The sequence below is a fragment of the Lynx canadensis genome, chromosome B3, assembly GCF_007474595.2.
Source record: "Lynx canadensis isolate LIC74 chromosome B3, mLynCan4.pri.v2, whole genome shotgun sequence".
Taxonomy (NCBI): Eukaryota; Metazoa; Chordata; class Mammalia; order Carnivora; family Felidae; genus Lynx; species Lynx canadensis.
Window position 1 is genome coordinate 4,372,386 of NC_044308.2, and position 19,318 is coordinate 4,391,703.

Genomic DNA, 19,318 nt, shown 5'->3' on the forward strand with positions numbered 1-19,318 from the left:
TTCGAAAGCTGCACAAGCGATAATTTAGGAGCAGAGGAAGGGGCTCGTATCCAGGAAGGGTGTGGGGAAGCGGAGGGCGGGAGAGTAGGACACATCTCCAGGGACAGCCCAGGTGAGGGACAGTGTATACAAGCCTCAGAGTCAGACAGACGTGAGTTCAGATCCTGGCTTGGGCATCTCACTTATTCTCTGAGCCTCAATTTCCTCCTCTGTAAAATGGGGATGTTCCGATACCTAGCACTGTGCCTGGTACATGAGAGGGGCTCAGCAGGTGCCACACCGGGAATCCTCACCCCCACTGGCCACACGAGAAGCTGAATGGCCCAGCCCGCCTGGCCTGCCTCAGTCAGGTGTAGCCTCTCCTGTTTCGTCACGGCCCCCCGGGTTCCAGACACAGACCATGGGAGGAGACTCCAGGTCGCTCTGGCCAGGAGCCGTGTGGGGTGCCCACAAAGGAGGGCTTCAGGTTCTTGAGGTTTTCGGCAAACAAAGGGAGAGGCGAACTTACCCCAAAGGAGATATAGGCGCCCAGCAGACTGCCGGCAATGGTGGCATAGCCTCCGGTCATGACGGCGTGGATTTCAGAGCGAGTCATGTCCGCCAAGTAGGGCCGGATCAGCAGAGGAGCCTCGGTCTGCAAAGAGGAAAGGTGTCAGACCACCAGAGCCGGCCCGGGCACCAGGGTGTCCCCCTGCACCCGGGAGTGGGCACGTCACAGTGAGTGCTCGGGCTCCCAGGGGTAGAGATAGCAAGGTGGGGTCAGGACCACGGTCTGTACTTGGCCGGGCCTCCCTGCACCTCAGCATTGGCCCGGCCCTACGGAAAGACCCCTAGGCCTTCCTCTCGGCCTGATAATGCTCCCCCGTGTCAAGTGCCCCCTATGTCCTGGCATCACTAAGCACCTCACATTCATCACTCAGGACCTTCTGAGAAAAGAGTACTCATCCCCGGTTTCCAGGAGAGCAAGCAGAGAATTAGAGAGGCTCAAAGAGGGGAGCCTGGGCGGCTCAGTCAGCTAAGCAGCCGACTCTGGATTTCAGCTTCGGTCATGATCTCACGGTTCATAAAATTGAGCCCCGCATCGGGCTCCGCACTGACAGTGCGGAGCCTGCTCGGGATTCTCCCTCTCCCCTTCTCTCTGTCCCTGCCTCGCTCACGGCCCTCTCTCTCCCTGTCTCTCAAAATAAATACACTTAAAATTTAACAGTTACTGAGCCCTTGCTATGTTCCAGACTGTTCTGTAGAATAGCGATGGGGGTAAACAAGATAAAGCTCCTGTCCTCAAGGAGTTTTTGTCCTGGGTACAACGGAGGAGGGTGAGTTAAGGAAAGAAATGACAACCAACAAGGAACCAAGTAGGTAAACAGTGTATCTTAGATGGCGCTAAGACCTACGGAGATGTGTGCGGGGAATGCCTGATGGTTGGCGGGTACTTAATAGTGAGTAATAAGCAAAGAACTTCCCAAGGAGGTGACTTTGGAGTTGAGACCGCAGGTGCCGACTGTTGGGTTTGGTAGAACAGCCATCGCAGGCAGAGTGAACGGCGAGCGTCCTGGGGCCGATTTGACATTGGCAATTTTGAGGACTTGTGAGCGGACCCAGGCTGTGCCTGCCCCACAGGGGGTGTGGGGCGGGACTCCACACGGAGGAGGAGGGGGAAGGCAGGTGAGCCAGGCTAGGGAGTGGACTTGGCTACAAAGAAGTGACATGATCTGGTTTGTGGTTTGGGTTTGTTTTTTGTTTTAAAGCAGGTTCCACACCCAGCGTGGGGCCTGATGCAAGGGCCCGAGCTGAGATCGAGAATCAGGTGCTCAACCAACTGAGCCACCCAGGCGCCCTGATCTGGTTTGTGTTTTTATTTTAAAAAAAAATTTTTTTAACGTTTATTTTTGAGACAGATGCAGAGCATGGGGGGGGGGAGGGGCAGAGAGAGAGGGAGACGCACAACCCAAAGCAGGCCCCAGGCTCCGAGCTGTCCGCACAGAGCCGTGAGGTCACGACCTGAGCTGAAGTTGGATGTTTAACCAACAGAGCTACCCAGGCAACGCCATCTGATTTGTGGTTTTAAAGGATCATTCTGGCGTGTTAGTGAAGTGAAGGGCAGGTGGTAGGGGCGGGGACAGAAGCAGGGAGAGTGGAGGAGATTCAGTGTCTGGTGGGGAGACTAGGGTGACTTGTGGTAAAGGAGAAGGGCGGCAGGGCTGGGACGGGGCGAGGGGGGCCAGCTGGCAGGACTTGCTGACGGGTCAGAGGCAGCCAGGAGCAAGGGAAGCAGAGGAAGGAAGGAAGGAAGGAAGGGAGGGAGGAAGGGAGGGAGGAAGGAAGGAAGGAAGGTTCCTGAGTTTTGTCTGAACACTTCATGGAAGACGATGGTACCATTTCCTGAGAAAGGGAAGAATCAGAAGCAAGCAGGGGGGCGTCAGGGTTCTGCCTGCTTGGGCTTGGTGTGATGGGTTTGAGATGCCCCTTAGGCAGCAGTTGGATGGGTCAGACTGGAGTTTGGGGCGAGGTCAGGACTGCAGCCCGGGGTCTGGGTGACACATAAAACATTTAAGCAACAGGGCTGGTGCGACGCCCCCCAGAAGAGGGCCCAGGCTGCCAACATGGAGGCTGAAGTGATGTCGATAATCCTCAAAGATTATCCCCTTGGGGAAAACGAGGCAAAGAGCCAGGGGGTCTAGGTCAATGTGCCCATCAGCCTGCTCAAAGTCAGTTCACCTTAGGCAGCTCAGGGCTCCATTCACCTAAATTTGTACTTTCTCAGCAAAAACCCATGGAGCACATTTGCCACATTTCGTTTAAATAAATGCTTTTGTGTTTCAGCATTCCTTTCTCTCTGGTCTCATCTTAAACATCTTAAGGGATTTGAGACGATTTATCGGAGAGCACATTGTCTTAATTGGCTTTAAAAAAAAACCATTGAAATCAACGCACTGATATTATAACCCAAAAGATGCAAATATTCCCCAGTTTCCTAAGCTGTCCAGTGAAACGTGGCAAACCGCGGCAAGCATGTCTTTTGGTGACTCTAGTGTTGGTCCGATGGGCTAGGACCTTGGAACGGGCTCTGGAACCCAGGAGTGCCGGGCCTTCTGGAAGGAGCTCGGGACTGATGGGTGCCTTAGAGTCACGTTGACTTTGGAAAATACATTTCAGATATAGGGAGGTGGGTGGCGGTCGCAGGGGTGGGGCGGGAGATAAGATGATGTGGTGTAAGGAACCCTGACCACGAAAGAAGAAACTTGGATTCTAAGTCCTGGCAAGCTATTCCCACTCCCAAGCCTGTTTCTACGTGAAGGGAGAGAGGTGGACCATCTGTAGATTTTGTGAGTCTCTAAGCTGATAAAGACCCCGAGGCCTCGGGTGGTAGAAGGTGCCCGAGAGAGGCCACCCTGCCTGGCACGACCCAGGCAAAGAGCGCGTCCCCGAAGGGAGCGTCTCTGGGACAGCGGCCTTTGGTGACCGTGGGAGAAGTGCCGAGCGTCTCTCTTTTTTTTTTTTTTTAATTTTTTTTTTTCCACGTTTATTTATTTTTGGGACAGAGAGACACAGAGCATGAACGGGGGAGGGGCAGAGAGAGAGGGAGACACAGAATCGGAAACAGGCTCCAGGCTCCGAGCCATCAGCCCAGAGCCCGACGCGGGGCTCGAACTCACGGACCGCGAGATCGTGACCTGGCTGAAGTCGGACGCTTAACCGACTGCGCCACCCAGGCGCCCCGAGCGTTTCTTTTTCTGACTGAATAGGAGCCACGGGGACCCAGGACGCCCGCCCTCCTTGGAGATGCTGCTGGTGAGCGTGGGCGCGGGGCGCTGCAGGACCCACCTGGCTCACAAAGATGTTTCCAGCCACACTCAGGGTCTCGGTGGCCATGGTGCCCATGGTGGCCTGCATCACCCAGCTGGCCTAGGAGGCAGAGTGCTCTTTGTGGGCAGCCGTCGGCAAACCCCAGGGTTGGAGAGAGTCCGGGGTGGGGTGGAAATACCGGATAAGTCTTCCTCCCAACTCCCAGCCCAGCATAGCAACCCCTCACCCACATTTCTCCTTCCACACCTCCACCGAGGGGGGCTCTCCTCTTCCCGAGGCCACCCATCCCCCCGCGAGTAGCTCCGATTATCACAGCAGTGCCTTTAAAAAGCTGTCTCCATACAAAAAGAGTCCCTGGGCGGATGTATCCGAGAATCGCTGGACACACACGTCGTGGAGGATACCAAATACGTATCAGCTTAGTAAAGGCTCTGAGAAGCCCTGTACGAAGCTTATTTACGTTCGTCCGGTCCAGCTTCACAAAAGTATTTGACCGCAGGATCCCTGTACCCAGTGACATGTGTTAACCTGCCGTGGAGCTGGAGTTTTGTGAAAAAGGCTCTGGGAAACATCGTATCAGAGAGGGTGTAGACCCTGGGAGCAGGGGATTCTGGGAGGGTGTAGACCCTCGGAGCAGGATTCTGGGAAGGTCCCGGCCCTCAGAGAAGGGGAGTTGGGGGGTCTGGGGGTTGGGTTTGGAAGCAAGGCATTCTGGGAGAGCGTGAGCCCAGTGAGTAGGCAGCCTTGGGAGAGCCCGGCCGTGGCATTGGGAACTCACCTTCTGGATCACCCACTGCATGAGGCCCACATAGTAGAGAACCGACATGACACAGCTGAAGAAGATAACGATGGGCAGAACCTGCCAGGCAAGAGCACAGGCCCCAGGGTTAGAGGCAGGTAGACCCCAGACAACCCACTTCGTCCAGGGCCGTGCCGCTCAGGGACCTGACAGGGTCCAGGAGGAAGCTCTGAATTCACTGCCTGAGGTCACATACGGGGCCTCCTTGGAGGCGCTTTCTGTCCTCTCTGTTCCGCTCTGAACATCCCCCCGGCCCCCTCCCCCCACAGCCGAGGCCTGTGCCATGGAGGAGAAGCAGGACTCGAGTTCACCCCTTTTATCACCTCCTCGTCTGTAAGGTGGGGACAAATGCCTGTTTCTCAGGTTCTTGCGAGGGTTAGAGGAGCTGGCTCAGAGCCTAGCACCTTGCGCAGCGTGCACCCCCTTCGTGAGCACGGTCCCTGGCCCACGAGGACCCCTCCGGTGCTTTGGGCCCGAGTGACAGGCTCGTCGTCTCTCTGGCACAGCACTTCCACTCAGGACCGATGAGCTCAGAGCCAGACCCACGTGGGCCCGGCAGCCGGTCCCTCACGCTGTCACCACCTCTCTCTGCCAACTCCAGGCCTCGTCAACTCTTCCTTCGAAACTTCCCTCGCAGTCCTTCCCTCCTCACCAGGGCCCAGGCCCCCACCCCGGCGCCTCTGCCCTGCGGTCTGATTTATCTCAGCGAGGCCTACAACCGCTCAGATGTCTCTCGGTGGAGGACGGGTTTCAGGACCACGGGATGACCACGAAGCAGCACACGGAAAGTCTGGAAACGAGACTGAGGGGCTCTCCGTGGGCAGTTATGGAGTGATTTCCGAGCGAGAAGAGGGAAGGCGTGACCAGGTGTGTGCTGTGCTATCCGGTGTGCAGGGGAGCGTGGGGATGGCATTGTGCGTGGGCCTGTGTGGGCACGGAGTGGCACTAAAAGGGTATGCGAGGGAGGCAGTGGCCTTGGGGCGGGAACTAGGTGACAGTCGGTGTGGGAGGGAGACTTACTTTTTACCGCCTCCCCTTTTGTGCTGTTGGGACGTGTCATCTGTTCCAAACGGTTCTAAAATAGGTTATGCAGAAGGGCGCCTGGGTGGCTCAGTCAGCTGAGTGACTGACTCTTCATTTCGGCTCGGGTCATGATCTCGTGGTTCGTGAGATCGAGCCCCACGTCTGGCTATGCGCTGACAGCGTGGGGCCTGCTTGGGATTCCCTCTCTCCCTCTCTCTCTCTCTCTGCCTCCCTCCTGTTGGCACTCTCTCTCTCTCAGAATAAATAAATAAGCATTAAAACAATGAGTTACGCAGAATTGGTAATGGTGGGCGCATCCCTACGCCGAAATGTTAGGTGGGGAAGCTAGAACATTGAAAGCGTAGAAAGGCTGGGAGACGGCGTGCCCGAAAAGCTGTTCTGTGTGCTAGGACTGCGGAGAGTTGGGTTCTTCCTTCCGTATTTCCCGTTTCTCTTCTACTCCTGTAATTTTCTGTGATAGGTGGCCTGTTCTCGAGGCAGGGAGCCTGGGCGGAGGCGGGGGGGGGGGGTCTGGGCCAGCTCAGCAGCGGGGTTTGGGACTTGCTGGGTGTGAGATGCCTGTGGGGCAGCCACGGGGTGGGGTGGGGGGACAGCTGGATAAAAGGGTCAGGAGCTCAGGGGGGAAGGTCTGGGCCAGGGATGGATTGGGATGCATCTGCACGGAAGTGTAGGTTGAGGCCATGGGATAGATGCGATTCACCAAGGAAGCGTCCCTGAGTGAGGAGAGCAGTGAGGACAGAAGACAGGGCCCTGGGGTCAGCATGGGAGGGGGGAAGGGTAAGAGGGGGCGCAGGGAGGGGACCGAGAAGAAACAGAGAGGTTGGAGGACCTCCAGGCGAGGCGTGTGTTGGAAACCGAGGACGGCTGATCAAGAAGGGTGGTCGATCAGCCGTGCCAGAGGTGTCAGAGAATTCCAGAAAGGTGAGGCGCGCGACGGACCATTGGCACCTAGCAATTCAGGGGTCGCGGTGGAGATAGTGAGTACAGGCAGCTGTTTCTAGAAGCTTAGCCGTGCCGGAAGGAAAGGTGCCCTCGGGAGAGGTGAGGGTGCAGGGAGAGTTGTTTTTGTTTTTAATACGGAAAGTCTCGTGTGATCACATTCAGGCTCTAGCTCAAAATGAATCAGGACTGCGGGATGGCCCCCGAAGAAGACAGAGGCTCCACCCCGGGCAGCCCCCCTAGAGACGAGAACCGGCCCCAAGGTGTCCCCCCTCCCTTCCCAGATGGAGGCTGCGGCTGGATGTGGACCAGCTCCCCTCCACGGGCCTCACCGCGGTGGGGGCTGTCACCTGACAGGGAACGCAGGCTCTGGAGGTCCTCCTGTCCCGTGACTCGTGCTGACTGCCCAGTGCCGGGCACACCCCCAACACGAGGCTGCTGACGTCATCCGCCCTCCCTCACGGGGAGACACAGAGACAGTCACGTACTGTCTAGACTGCTTGTCCAATTTATCATGAGGGACTGCTCGGCAGCCTGGCAGGGCGGCGGCCGTGGCTCAAACCAGGAAGGACCTGACTGCAGAATTGGGACCTTCTCCGGGCAGCCACCAAGAGACATTGCCTACCCGTGAGATGCGGGTCTTTGGTGGAAGGGAAGCTGGGTTTTGCATGAGGCGGTGGCTCTCCGGGGAGGGAAGATAAATAGGAGAGAAGAGAGGTGGCCTCCCAATTTTCTAAGGTGGCACATTTCGTCCTAAATAAGGTCCCCGGGACCCATCCGATCTCCCAGCCTGGGAGACGACTGTGGGGCCTGTAGCCTGCGAGGAGGCGGAAGGCAGGATGGGCAGCTGAAGACGGCGATGCCGCGGTCGGGTGGAGGGGGGTGGGGAGTGCCATCGGGTCCTACTACGTGTCCACACGCGGTCCTCCTCTGCGGCAGGTGCAGTGCCCAGCCCGTGGTGATTCGTCGATCCTCAAACCAACTGAGGTACTTGTAAATCCGCTTCACCAAAGGGGACACCGAGACCGTGAGATGTTGGCTGCCCGCCCAAGGTCACACGCCTGCAAAAACAGAGCGCTGCCCGGCCGCTGAGCAGGTTGCCAAGGCCCTGCCATGAGCCTGCGGACGTCTGCCCTGTTGCCTATTCTGGAAGCCCCACTTCTCTGTCTCAGGAGAGGCATTCATCTCCGGGAGCGAGGGTGTAGCAGCCATACACACGTCCTCACCGCCACACGGTGGAACCCAGAGCCGGCTGGTCCCTCTAGTGTGACCGCTCACCCATAACCGAAGGAAGAAGGGGCCTCCAGTTTACCGAGGCCAGTGGTTCTCAAAGTGCGGTCCCTGGACCAGTAGCATCACCCGAGAATTGGCGAGAGATGCAAATTTCGAGCCCCACATCTGGAGTTTCAGTTTCAGCAGGTCGGGGGTGGGCCTGAGAATTTGGGCCTGAGCGTTTCCAGAAGCTGTTGGTGATACAGGTCTGGTGCCACTCTGAGAACCACTGGTCTAGAGTTTAGACCATACGCTCGGAGCAAATGTCAACTTGTTATCAGGAAACGGGGTTCGAAGGCAGGACCAGACCCACTGAGGACACGGCCCTGATGCCTCCTCTTCCTGGAGGAGGCTGAGCCAGGCTTTCGATGACTTCCTGATAATTAACCCTCACAGTCCAAGCTCCAAAGGCCTGAGCGCTGCAGACAGGGTCCTGTCGCCAACCCCACGAAACCCCACAAAAATCCCGAACCACAAAATCTAAAGTCGGTCAACAATGCATTAAAAGGATCACATACCATCAGGGCGCCTGGGTGGCTCAGTCGGTTGAGTGACTTCAGCTCAGGTCATGATCTTGTGATTCACGAGTTAGAACCCCACATCGGGCTCGCTGCTGTCAGCACAGAGCCCGCTTCAGATCCTCTGTCCTCTCCTCTGCACGCCCCCCGGCCCCCACCTCTCAAAAATAAATGGCTCAGTCAGTTAAGCATCTGACTTTGGCTCAGGTCATGATCTCACGGCTCGTGGGTTTGAGTCCCGTGTTGGGCTGACAGCTCAGAGCCTGGGTTCTGTGTCTCCCTCTCTCTGCTCCTCCCCCAGCTCAGGCTCTGTCTCTCTCTCTCTCAGGAAATGAATAAAACCATTAAAAAAAATAAAAAAAAATAAACATTTTAGAAGGATCATATACCATTATCATTTGGGATTTATTCTAGAGAAGCAAGGATGGTTCAGCATCCACAAGTCCATCAACATGATAATACGCCACATTAACAAGACCAAGGATAAAAATTCCCCGATCATCTCAGTAGATGCAGGAAAAGCATTTGACAAAATCCAACATCCATTCACGACAAAGCTCTCAGCCCAGTGGATGTAGAAGGAATGTACCTCAACGTAATAAAGGCCACATATGACAAACCCACAGTTAACCTCATCCTCAATGGTGAAAGGCTGAAAGCTTTCCCCCTAAGATCAGGAACAAGACAGGGATGTCTACTCTTGCCACTGTTATTCAACATAGTATTGGAAGTCTTAGCCAGAGCAATGAGTCAAGAAAAAAAGAAATCAAAGTTATCCAAATTGGAAAGGAAGAAGTAAAACTGTCCCTATTTGCAGATGACATGATACTACATATAGAAAAACCCTAAAGGCTCCACCAGACAACCATTAGAACTGACAAATGAATCAGTAAAGTTGCAAGATACAAAATTAACATACACAAATCAGTTGTGTTTCTGTATACTAATAATGAGCTATCAGCAAGGGGAATTTTTAAAAATCCCGTTTACAACTACATCAAAAAGAATAAAATACCTAGGAACAAACTTAACCAAGGAGGTCACCTGTACGATGAAAATTATAAGACGCTGGTGAAAGAAACTAAAGATGACACAAATAAATGGAAAGACAGTCCATGCACATGGCCTGGAAGAATTGATACTCTTAAAATGTCCATGCTACCCAAAGCAATCTACAAACCCGATGCAGTCTCCACCAAAATACCAGTGGCATTTTTCACAGAACTAGAACAAATCATCCTAAAACTTGTGTAGAACCACAAAAGACCCCGAATAGCCAAAGCAGTCCTGAGAAAGAACAAAGCTGGAGATCACAGGCTCCCTTATTTCAAACTATACTGCAAACCGGAGTAATCCAAACAGTATGGTACAGATGCCCATGCCACCACCGTTACAGAAAGGCAGAGGGGACTTCCTCCAAGGCCACGTAAAGCGGACATGCCTCCTGATTTCCTACTCCCTTGGTCCCTTGCCCAGAAGGCCCTCACCACTCTGCCCCTCGTGGTCATGGCCAACTGGCTGTCAAAGTGTCATTCATTCAGAGACCTTTGCAGATACCGGATTCTCCTAAGATCTCTCCTGGTCCCCTCGTCCCATCTCTTTCCTTCTCCCTCCTTCCAGCACCCCGCCCCAGCTTTCACCTACTCACATACTTCCCACTCCCTTCCCTGCTGATCATGATCACTGAGCTCACGAGTGACCCCTTAATTACTAACTCCAATGGCACCTCTCCCTCCTTGCCTTTTTTTTTTTAACGTTTATTTATTTTTGAGAGAGACAGAGCATGAGCGGGGGAAATGCAGAGAGGGAGACACAGAATTCAAAGCAGGCCCCAGGCTCTGAGCTGTCAGCACAGAGCCCAACGTGGGGCTCGAACCCACGAACCAAGGGATCATGACCTGAGCCACAGTCGGACGCTTAACTCACTGAGCCACCCAGGCGCCCCCGTCCTTTTCTTATTTGATTTTTTGGGGCCAAACTTGGCATTGTTGACCACTGCGGATGGCCGAGGCTGCGTCAGGCAGACACCCCAAAACCCTGGGAGATGGGAGCATTGTCTTTCACCCAGATGTTCCTCGGGGAGAACATGTGAGCAGCACTCCTGGGCGCAGTATGTGGGTGCCCGTTCCAGAGGCCGGAACAGTGGTGAAGGAACAAGTAAACACAAGCTACTGGTCAGCCAGACCCAGGAAGGATGCAGGAGCCTCGGGGGAGGCGGCTGTGTGGGTGGGATGTTACCAGAAGGGAGGCGGAGCCAAGGCAGAATGACTAACCAAGACGATGCAGCCAAGAGGTGGCTGCCGCGTCCAGTCCATGGCGCTGGACTCCAGGCCAGGGGAGGGGGGCGGCCAAGAAGCCCCAGGCAGAGGCTCGACTTCCTGGACAAGGGACGGGCTGGACCGTGGCCCAGCAGGAAGCAGCTTGGACTCTGAAAATCTGAGTGAGCTCAGAGAAGACTTCCCCGGGGCCAGCATGAACCAAAGGCCTTGGACTAGGTCCACATGATTCAGGGAAAGAAGGTGTGTACATGTGAGTGAGCGTGTGTGCATGTGTGAGCATGTGAGTGTGTGTGTGTGTGTGTGCATAAGTGTGCATGTGTGCATGAGCGTTTGTGGGCATGTGTGTGTGACTGTGTATTGTGAGCACATGTGTGCATGGGAGTGTGAGTGCATGAACATTTGTGTGCATGTGTGTACGTGTGTGCGTGTAAGTGTGCATGTGTGTGCGTGTGTGCGTGTAAACGTGTGTGCATGTGGGTGTGCATGTGTGAATGTGAGCGTGCATGTGTGTGAGCATGCGCGTGTGTGTGTGCGTGCACGTGCGCATGACGCAGGGAGGGAGTGGGGAAGCCGAGTAAATTTTGTGACTAATGAATCTTGTGAAGAGGGCAGTCAGTTCCATGGCCATGGAGCGTGTAAGTCCTCCCTGACCTGGTCTGTCTTCTCCAAGGAAGCCACTGCCTAATGCACTAACGCTGAGGTTGGCCCGAGGACGGGGCCTCCCAGGGTCCCAACGACGGTTAGCGTGTGACTGGGAAATGCTGGGGCTGCCTATTGATAAACCCACCTCTCTTGTTTTTTCTTTCTTGACGGGATATCCAAACTCAAAGTCTTTAGCGGCCACTTAATATGTTTTAAATTTAACATTATCGTTATTAGGGCTCCTTTCTGTATTTGGAAGGGAGACGGGATGTCACTGACTTCAACTTACAGGATGGGGCCGAAAACGCCAGTGTCCAGTCAACCTGTTCCAGCCCCGGCTCTGCCCTTACTCACCGGGTGACTGTGCCCATGTCACTGCTCCTCTCTGGGGCGTGGCCTGACCATCCGTAGGGACCCAAAGATCAGTCAGCTCCCTTCCAGCCCGACAGTCTGTGAAAGCGTGGTTGTAAAGGGTGATGTGGGGAGAGAGACGGGCAGCAGGTGCGCCCACATTCTTCTGGAAAGGGAGAGAAGGTGGAGGACACACAGCCGACTCTGGCGGGAAGACGGGCAGAGCAACCAGCAAGGTGACCGTTTCGGCGCTAGTCTGCGGGACAGGCAGGGCGGGGACGCCGGCGGACAGCGGCTGTCTGGTCTGCCTCGTGCCCCTTCCTCCGCTCCTTCTGGTGACAAAGACTCAACATCCCTTTGGGAAACCACCCCCTCCTCCACTCTCCCCCGACGGGCTTCAGGTCTGGCAGATCAAAGCCGATTATTCTCCCTGGGCACAGTTCAGAGATGGCATCTACTCCAAGCCAGGCCAAGAAGGGCCCCCTCGCGGGTTTCCTGCTAGAGCTAGTGGAAATCGGGCTCTCTCTCTCTTTCTCTCTCTCTCTCCTCAGGTTGGTTGGATGTAAGCCACCCCGTCGAGGGAGCCTACCCACGACTAAGACCAACACCAGTACCCAGAACACAGAGCCAGGATACAGGCCAGGTGGATCCCAGCTGATGTTCGGTACCCTGGACTTTTCGGTTACAGACATTAATCTCGATTTCTGGAGGTTCTGTTTCATTTCCGTGTTGGCTTAAGACAAATTTGAGTTGTGTTTCTGTCACTTACCACTGACTAAGTCAGGAGCTAAGCACCCAGGTCAGGAAGTACAGCCGAGACTCCCAAATGCGGCCCCAGTTATGGCTGGGAGGGACCGTCGATGGAAGGATCTGTGCCATCACTTTTTCTCCCGGGGAGGTATGCCAGCTGTCACCTGGGCCCTGCTCCTCTACCAGACCACAAACGCTCGCTTGGAAAGCGACAGCCCCCTGAAAATGTAGCTAATCACAGGGAGCTGCCTGCCTTGTTCGCTATAATGGAGGTTAGCAGAACCACTCTCCTGGGCAATGCCTCTTGGAACGATGGCCTTCTGAGGGTGGCTGGCACTCAGTCAGGCCACCTGACCCCCTGGCTGTGGGTGGGAACGCAAGACCCCCTGCGTTCCAATGGCAGGCTCCCACGCCCCGGCCTCGGTGATTGGTCCCAGGATGGTCACATGACTGAGGCTGACCAATCTGAAGACCGCTCCGGGATTTTCTAACTCAGGCTGGCAGAGAAGAGTTCCCTTCACTTGGGGGGGTGGGGGAGACCATGCTGTAAGCCTGAGCATCTGTTACTGCTGGGGGCCAGGGGAAGACGGGGGGCTCGAGAGTGAAGCTGATGGCCTGGCGTCTCTGGGGCCCGGGGTCCAGCTTGCACCAGCTCAACCTTGCCTTCTAGCGTGTAAGCCAAGAAACAGCTTCCCTCTCTCCTCCCTTTAAAGCAATATTTTTTTCAAGTTTATTTTGAGAGAGAAAGAGAATACATGCACACACGAGGGAGGGACACAGAGAGAGGGAGGGAGGGAGGGAGGGAGAGAGAGAGAGAGAGAGAGAGAGAGAGAGAGAATCCCAAGCAGACTCCTGTCAGCACAGAACCCGATGGGGGGCGGAGGAGGAGGCTAGAACTCACATACCAGTGAGATCATGACCCGAGCCGAGATCAAGAGTCAGACACTGACTGAGGGGGTGTCTGGGTGACTCACTTGGCTAAGCATCCGACTCTTGATTTTGGTTCAGGTCATGATCCCACATCAAGCCCCACATCGGGCTCTGCGCTGACAGCATGGAGTCTGCTTGGGATTCTCCCCCTCTCTCTGCCCTTCCCTTGCTTGCACTCTCCCTCTCCCTCTCTTAAAATAAATAAACTTAAAAAAAATAGACAACCAACTGAGCCACCCAGTCACCCCCCCACTTTAAAGCAAGTTTTAAATGGGTTTCTGTTACTTGCAACCAAAGAGTCCCAAAGAATACTCTTTTCTTCTAAGCCAGGGGGCAAACAAACATCTAAGGCCCCTTTGTCACCACTGCCTACTAAGGCAAGTGCTCTGATATCAAGGCACAGAAGCCAATAAGCAAGAGCTTCGGTCCTGGGTTCCGGTCTTGATCCCAGCCCTCCCTAGCTTTGACACTTCGCAAGCAACGACCGGTCCGAACCTCAGTGTCCCCATCTGTGAAAAGGGGGTAATGATAGCACTTCCGCCACGGGTGGTCGTGAGGGTGAAGCGAGGGCCAGGTACACGTGCTGGCTGCGTACCTAGTGGCCGTTATTATGATTTCCTTCTCCCTGCGCTTTTCTTCTCTGTTCCCCCGAGCCCTTGGGTCTAGAGGGCAACAGAATGGTTTCCGGTGGCCCTGGGGCTTGCCGCAAAGCTTGTGTGTAGCTCTCGGCTTCCCTCTGGTTGGGAAGGTCCGGGCCCTGCCGGGGAGGTTTGGAGAAAAAGGAGTTCAGCTGTGGTCTCGGGCCACCGGGAAAGCCGCTCAGGACCACGGTCATGGGAACGGTGGCCCAGCCGGGGACAGGGGCCTGGACTTCCCAGCAGGCACAGAGGGACTTCGGAGAGCGGTGTCCGGGCACTGGGCGGGGCTCTGTAGGGCTCAGGGTCAGTTCAGGGACACAGGATGAGTAAGACCCAGGCCTCTCCTCCTGCAGGTCCCCTCAGCCTCCGTTCCCCACGGTGACCTCTCTCTTGCCCTGTGACAGCCTGGTGGCCCCGGGTCATCATGTGGGTATGAGGCAGCCTCCTCAGGTCCTCTATTCCAAGCCTCCTGGCTACAACCCTTCCTACCCACTATTTTCTTTAAAATGTTTATTTACTTGACATAGAGACAGAGAGAGCGTGAGCAGGGAAGTGGCCGAGAGAGAGGGAGACACAGAATCCAAAGCAGCTCCAGGTTCTGAGCTGTCAGCACAGAGCCCGACGCGGGGCTCGAACCCACGAACTGTGAGATGGTGACTGGAGCCGAAGTCGGACGCTCAGCCCACTGAGCCCCCCAGGCACCCCTCTTCCTGCCCACTATTGACATGACGACCATCCCAAATCTCCAAAAAAATCCCTGCCTGCTCAAAACTCTTTGATAGCTCTGTTTCCTGGGGACCAAACCCAGGTGCCTCCTCCTGGCATTTAGGGCCCTTCAAGCTTCAGCCCCACCACGCTAGCCGTTCGTGCCCCCACCTGTGCCCCCGCCGGCAAAGGGAGCTTCGCCCTGTAGACGACACGCCCGCACTTTCTCCCCTCGGTGCTCATCCCAGGGGCTCCTTCTTCTTGCCTATCTGCGCGTCCAAAACTCCCGTCCTGCGTGTCCCGTGGTTCCACGTCAAACACCACCTCCCCGGGGCAGTCCTCCTCACTGTCCCTAGTTTAAACACCCCCCCCCCCCCAATGGACGCTTTCGTTTGTGCCAACTGCACTTGAACCTGGCCGCCCGGGGAGGTCGGACTGCAGAGTGTCGTATGCTTGTCCCTGCAGGGTGACAAGATGCTGGCTGCTGTCTGTCTGTCTATCTGGTGAACGTAAGATGTCGTGCCGGAGCCAGTCTTCACGACTCTGAAACCTGGGAGGCCCCTACTTGGAAATAGGACTGGGAGGGAGCAGCCCTCCCCAGCCCTACAGGATGGTGTCAGGGGGCCTCTGGAGGGGCCCCCCCCACCCCCCCGTAAAACTGCTCTCAGAGCAACGTGATGGACAAGTTCGTCCCAGGACACACAAGACTCCCGAGAGGACAGGAACCCGGTCCCCTCGCTCCTTCCTCCCATAACTGACATTATTTGAACCACTTGGATAAAGTGGACGCTTCCCCGAGGGTTGCTGACACCAACAGACACTGTGAGGACCCTCACCACAAGCTGGTGGTGGGGACAGAGGGGCTGGAGACGACTAGACTCGCAGCCTGGCCCAACGTCAGCCCAGAAGTGCATCGCCGAGCCCGTGGCTCAGGCTGGAAGCCTCCGGGGGCCCCAACAGCCCCCACGGGGTGGGAAGGCTCTGGAAACAATGGTCAGAGGCATGAAAGGCAGAAACCTCCAGGAGCTACACATGGGCCCCTGCACAGCCGCCCCGGGGGGGGGGGGGGGGGGGGGGGGGGGGGGGGGGGGGCGGGGCCGGGCAGGGAGGGCGCCCTGGAGGAGGCAGCACGATTCCCGTGGCAGTGCCGTGGCAACGGTGGCAGGAAATCACCCCCCCCTCCGCCTAGCACTGGAAGTGGAGCTGAAGCCCAGAGAGGGTCTTTTGACAGCTTGGGCGTGAGGCCAGCAGAGGGGAGCCCCCGAAGGAAGCGCGTGGGTCCGCATTTCCAAACTCAGAATGGTGACGTGGCCATACCACGGCAGACCCGGCACGGGCTGCACCGTCTGAACTCAGGGTTGGGGCTCTACTGTACACAGTAAGGCCTTTGAGTCTCTACGTCGGTTTCCTCTGCAGCAGTGGTGCAATAAACCGTCCGCAGGACGGAAGGAAGGAAAGAGGGAGGGAGGGGCTGTAGGTCCAGAAAAGTCCAGAGAAGGGAGTCACAGTGTACAGCTGGGTGACAAGGGCCGGCTTCCTGCAGAGGTGACCCTCGAGGGCCTCGATGTAGAAGCAGCCTGAGAGGGTCCTGTGGGCTTAAGAGTTCCTGGGAAGTGTCCCTCAGAGGCCTCGGGGCCCCTGCGGCACGTCGGGGGCTGAGGTGAAGGCAGGCGCCGTCCCCGTGCCCCTGCCCTCCCTTCTTGTCTCACGGCAATTCTATCGTTTGGGGATTCGTTTTTAAGGAAAAGAATACAGATACCTCTTACTTGGCAAATGTTACAAAGCACACTGACGACATGCCGGCGGGTGAACGGTGTCGGGGCCCCGCTCGGCACCCCGAGCCCGGAGCTTCGTGGACCTCAAGCGCACGGCCCTCCCCCGACCCGGACCTGGCCCGCGCAGCTTGCCCAGACGTGCCCCGGCCACAGGTACTGGGCAGCCGCTGCTAAGGCCCTCGCGGGCCAGGAGTTGGGCTGACCTGAAAGGCAAAGACTCCCTTGACCATGGCCTCCCCAAACACGAAGCTGGAGCCCACGTCCGTGTAGCTCAGGAAGATCTGAAAGCAAAAGACAAAACAATGCAAAAACCCGGAGTGAGGCCAGGAGGGGAAAGGGCACAAACAGTGGCCAGAAAGCCAGGCCGGGTGAGCCGGAGGGACGTCGCCTGCCGTGGGCCCGTCCAGCAGCCCGTCCAGCAGCCCAGTGTGGGGGAGAGAGGGTCACCGGGCCTCCCGGGCCTTGTGGGGGTCGGGCACCACCCAGCAGTGCACTTCGTGAACACACGTTCACAGGGGTTTGCTCCCCTGAGCACATTCTCCCCGGGAGACACCTTTTCTGTACACTTCAAGGGAGCACCCTCAGGGGCCCCTGGGTGGCTCAGTCGGTTAGGCATCCGACTTCAGCTCAGGTCATGATCTCATGGTTCGTGAGTTCGAGCCCCGCGTCGGGCTCTGTGTGGACAGCTCAGAACCTGGAGCCTGCTTTGGATTCTGTGTCTCCCTCTCTCTCTCTCTCTGCTCGTCCCCGCTCACACTCTCTCTTTCAAAAATAAATAAACGTTAAAAAAAATAGGTGCAAATGATCAGTTTTGTGGTATGTGTATTTACTACAACAAACAACGGAATGAGAAAACAACTTCAAGAGGCGCCTGGGTGGCTCAGTCGGTTGAGTGACCGACCTCGGCTCAGGTCATGATCTCACGGTCCGTGAGTTCGAGCCACGCGTCAGGCTCAGAGCCCGGAGCCTGCTTCAGATTCTGTGTCTCCCTCTCTCTCTGCCCCTCCCCAATCACACTCTGCCTGTCTGTCTCTCTCTCTCAAAGATAAACATTAAAAACTTAAAAAAAAAAACATAACTTCAAGAAACTGAACGTTATTTTTAAACGCACACATACGACAAAGTAAATCAGTTGTAACTTTTTTTAGCACTTTTAACTGTCACGTGTTCCACGTCACTCATGACTGCCGAGGGCCACATGCCTCGCGCCCTCAGTACCCAAGAACCCTCCCGTGCCGACATTCTTTTCCGCATCAGACCAGCCGCCGGAAGGACAGCTGTCTGCAGGTGGCCCCGGGCCTAGGGGAAGGGGTGGCCACACCGCCCAGCCCCTGCCGCTCACGTGGCCTGGGGCCCAGCGCACCCCCACCGCCCCGATCCCAAGCCCCTCCTTACGGCCCCACCCTCCCCTTCCCCCAGAACAGCGGCTTTTCCCTGGCAACCCGAGGGCCCCTTGAACGCACCTGGATCTGGTTGCCCATCCACTGGAATGCAATAAATCCTGGCTCTGTTCTGATGACGAAGAGTCCAAGGGCAAACTGTAGTCCGAGGCCCCAGGCCACAGTCCTCCAGGATACCTGGCACCCCAGAGAAAGGTCCTGGTGAGCTCAGCTCCTTGGGGGATCCACAGGGAACGGCAGGCGGAAAGGGCAGAGAGCGCAGTGCTGCTGAGGGGCTTGGGAGCCTTGGCCTCGTCTGCAGGATGGGCCTGGACCCAGCCACGACCCTGGGCCTGTTGCCGACGGTCCCGTCCACCCTGTGGTCAGGATAGGCCACGCTCTTGGCAGTAATGGGCCTGGGGCAGCGGGCAGGGGTGGGGCACGGTCTAAGGACCCGTTACAAGACTCGAGCCACCTCGAGCAGGCCATAGCGCTCGGTCCCGGTCCTCACCGGGCGGCTGTGGCGCCGTGGCCTCCGATCCCGGTGTCAGTGTAGCCTCCGTCTGCCGGGACCTCCCCCCATCTCTCCTCCCCAGGCAGGGCTCCCAGCTGCCCTGACCCCCCCCCCCCCCCGCTCCCTGGACGCCCCCACCCCCGGCAGAGGACTGCTTCTGCCTCTCCGCATTTAAGGACTCCTCAGCGGTGACCTTCGGATGCAGGTGCGTGAGGATCTCTGGGAGGCCTGGCTGGAGCCTGCGGGGAGATGTCGGCCACACCGCGAAGCGGGGAGGGATCCTGGTTTCGGGAGGCAGGGAGGGCAGGGGCTGCGGCGCACCCTGGGCCTGACGACTGAGGACTCACTGTGCGGTGATGCTTTGAGCAGGCGAAGAGGAGGCAGATGAACACGCAGATTCCTGCAAAGGACACTAGCTGCTCGGGTCGCTGGGAGGTGTCCAGAACCAGCCACGAGACCAGGCCCAGGAAAGCAGCGAGGGCCAGAGTCCTGCGGGGGAGAGGCGGAAAGCCATCACCCTCAGCGTCTCCCCCGCCCCTACACAAGGGCACCCAGGGCTCCAGGGGAAGGGTGCTCAGGGCTGGGGGGAGGAGAGAGCTGTGTGACCTCACACGGACCACCTAGCCTCTCTGGGTCTGGCATCCTCATTGGGCAAATGAGGCCGAAGCCCCACGCTTCTCCTGGTTGCCAGGAGGACTAAAGAAGAGAACGTGCGCGCTGAGCTTTGCACGGTGCCGAGCACGTGGCTGCATCAAGGGCAGGGATTCTCACAGATGCAGCGATGCTCAGCCCAGCCTCTGACCTTGCCAGGGTGAGGTGGGGCCTGCGGGGCCCAGGGCTCTGCTTCCCAGAAGCAGTAATGTCAGTCCGGGCAGGTGAGCCGAGCTCCTGGGACCAAGGCTGGGAAGCGACGATCTGGTTTTTATTTATTTTTTTTATTTTTTTAAAAAAAAATTTTTTTTTTCAACGTTTATTT

General features: G+C 56.8%; 1 protein-coding gene across 6 annotated transcripts in view; it reads right to left on the bottom strand.

The window, feature by feature from the left end:
* Positions 1 to 19,318, bottom strand: part of SLC28A1 (solute carrier family 28 member 1) — a 50,054-nt gene that overhangs the window by 15,032 nt on the left and 15,704 nt on the right. For 4 of the 6 annotated variants that reach the window (XM_030317303.1, XM_030317301.1, XM_030317302.1 and 1 more), the window contains 6 exons: positions 18,690 to 18,831; positions 17,913 to 18,026; positions 16,653 to 16,730; positions 4,586 to 4,666; positions 3,826 to 3,906; positions 509 to 634 (listed from right to left, as the gene is read on the bottom strand). In XM_030317303.1, coding sequence (XP_030173163.1) covers positions 509 to 634; positions 3,826 to 3,906; positions 4,586 to 4,666; positions 16,653 to 16,730; positions 17,913 to 18,026; positions 18,690 to 18,831 — 622 coding nt within the window. The remainder of the gene's footprint in view (positions 1 to 508; positions 635 to 3,825; positions 3,907 to 4,585; positions 4,667 to 16,652; positions 16,731 to 17,912; positions 18,027 to 18,689; positions 18,832 to 19,318) is intronic. The other 2 variants (XM_030317304.1, XM_030317305.1) reach the window with 2 other exon arrangements.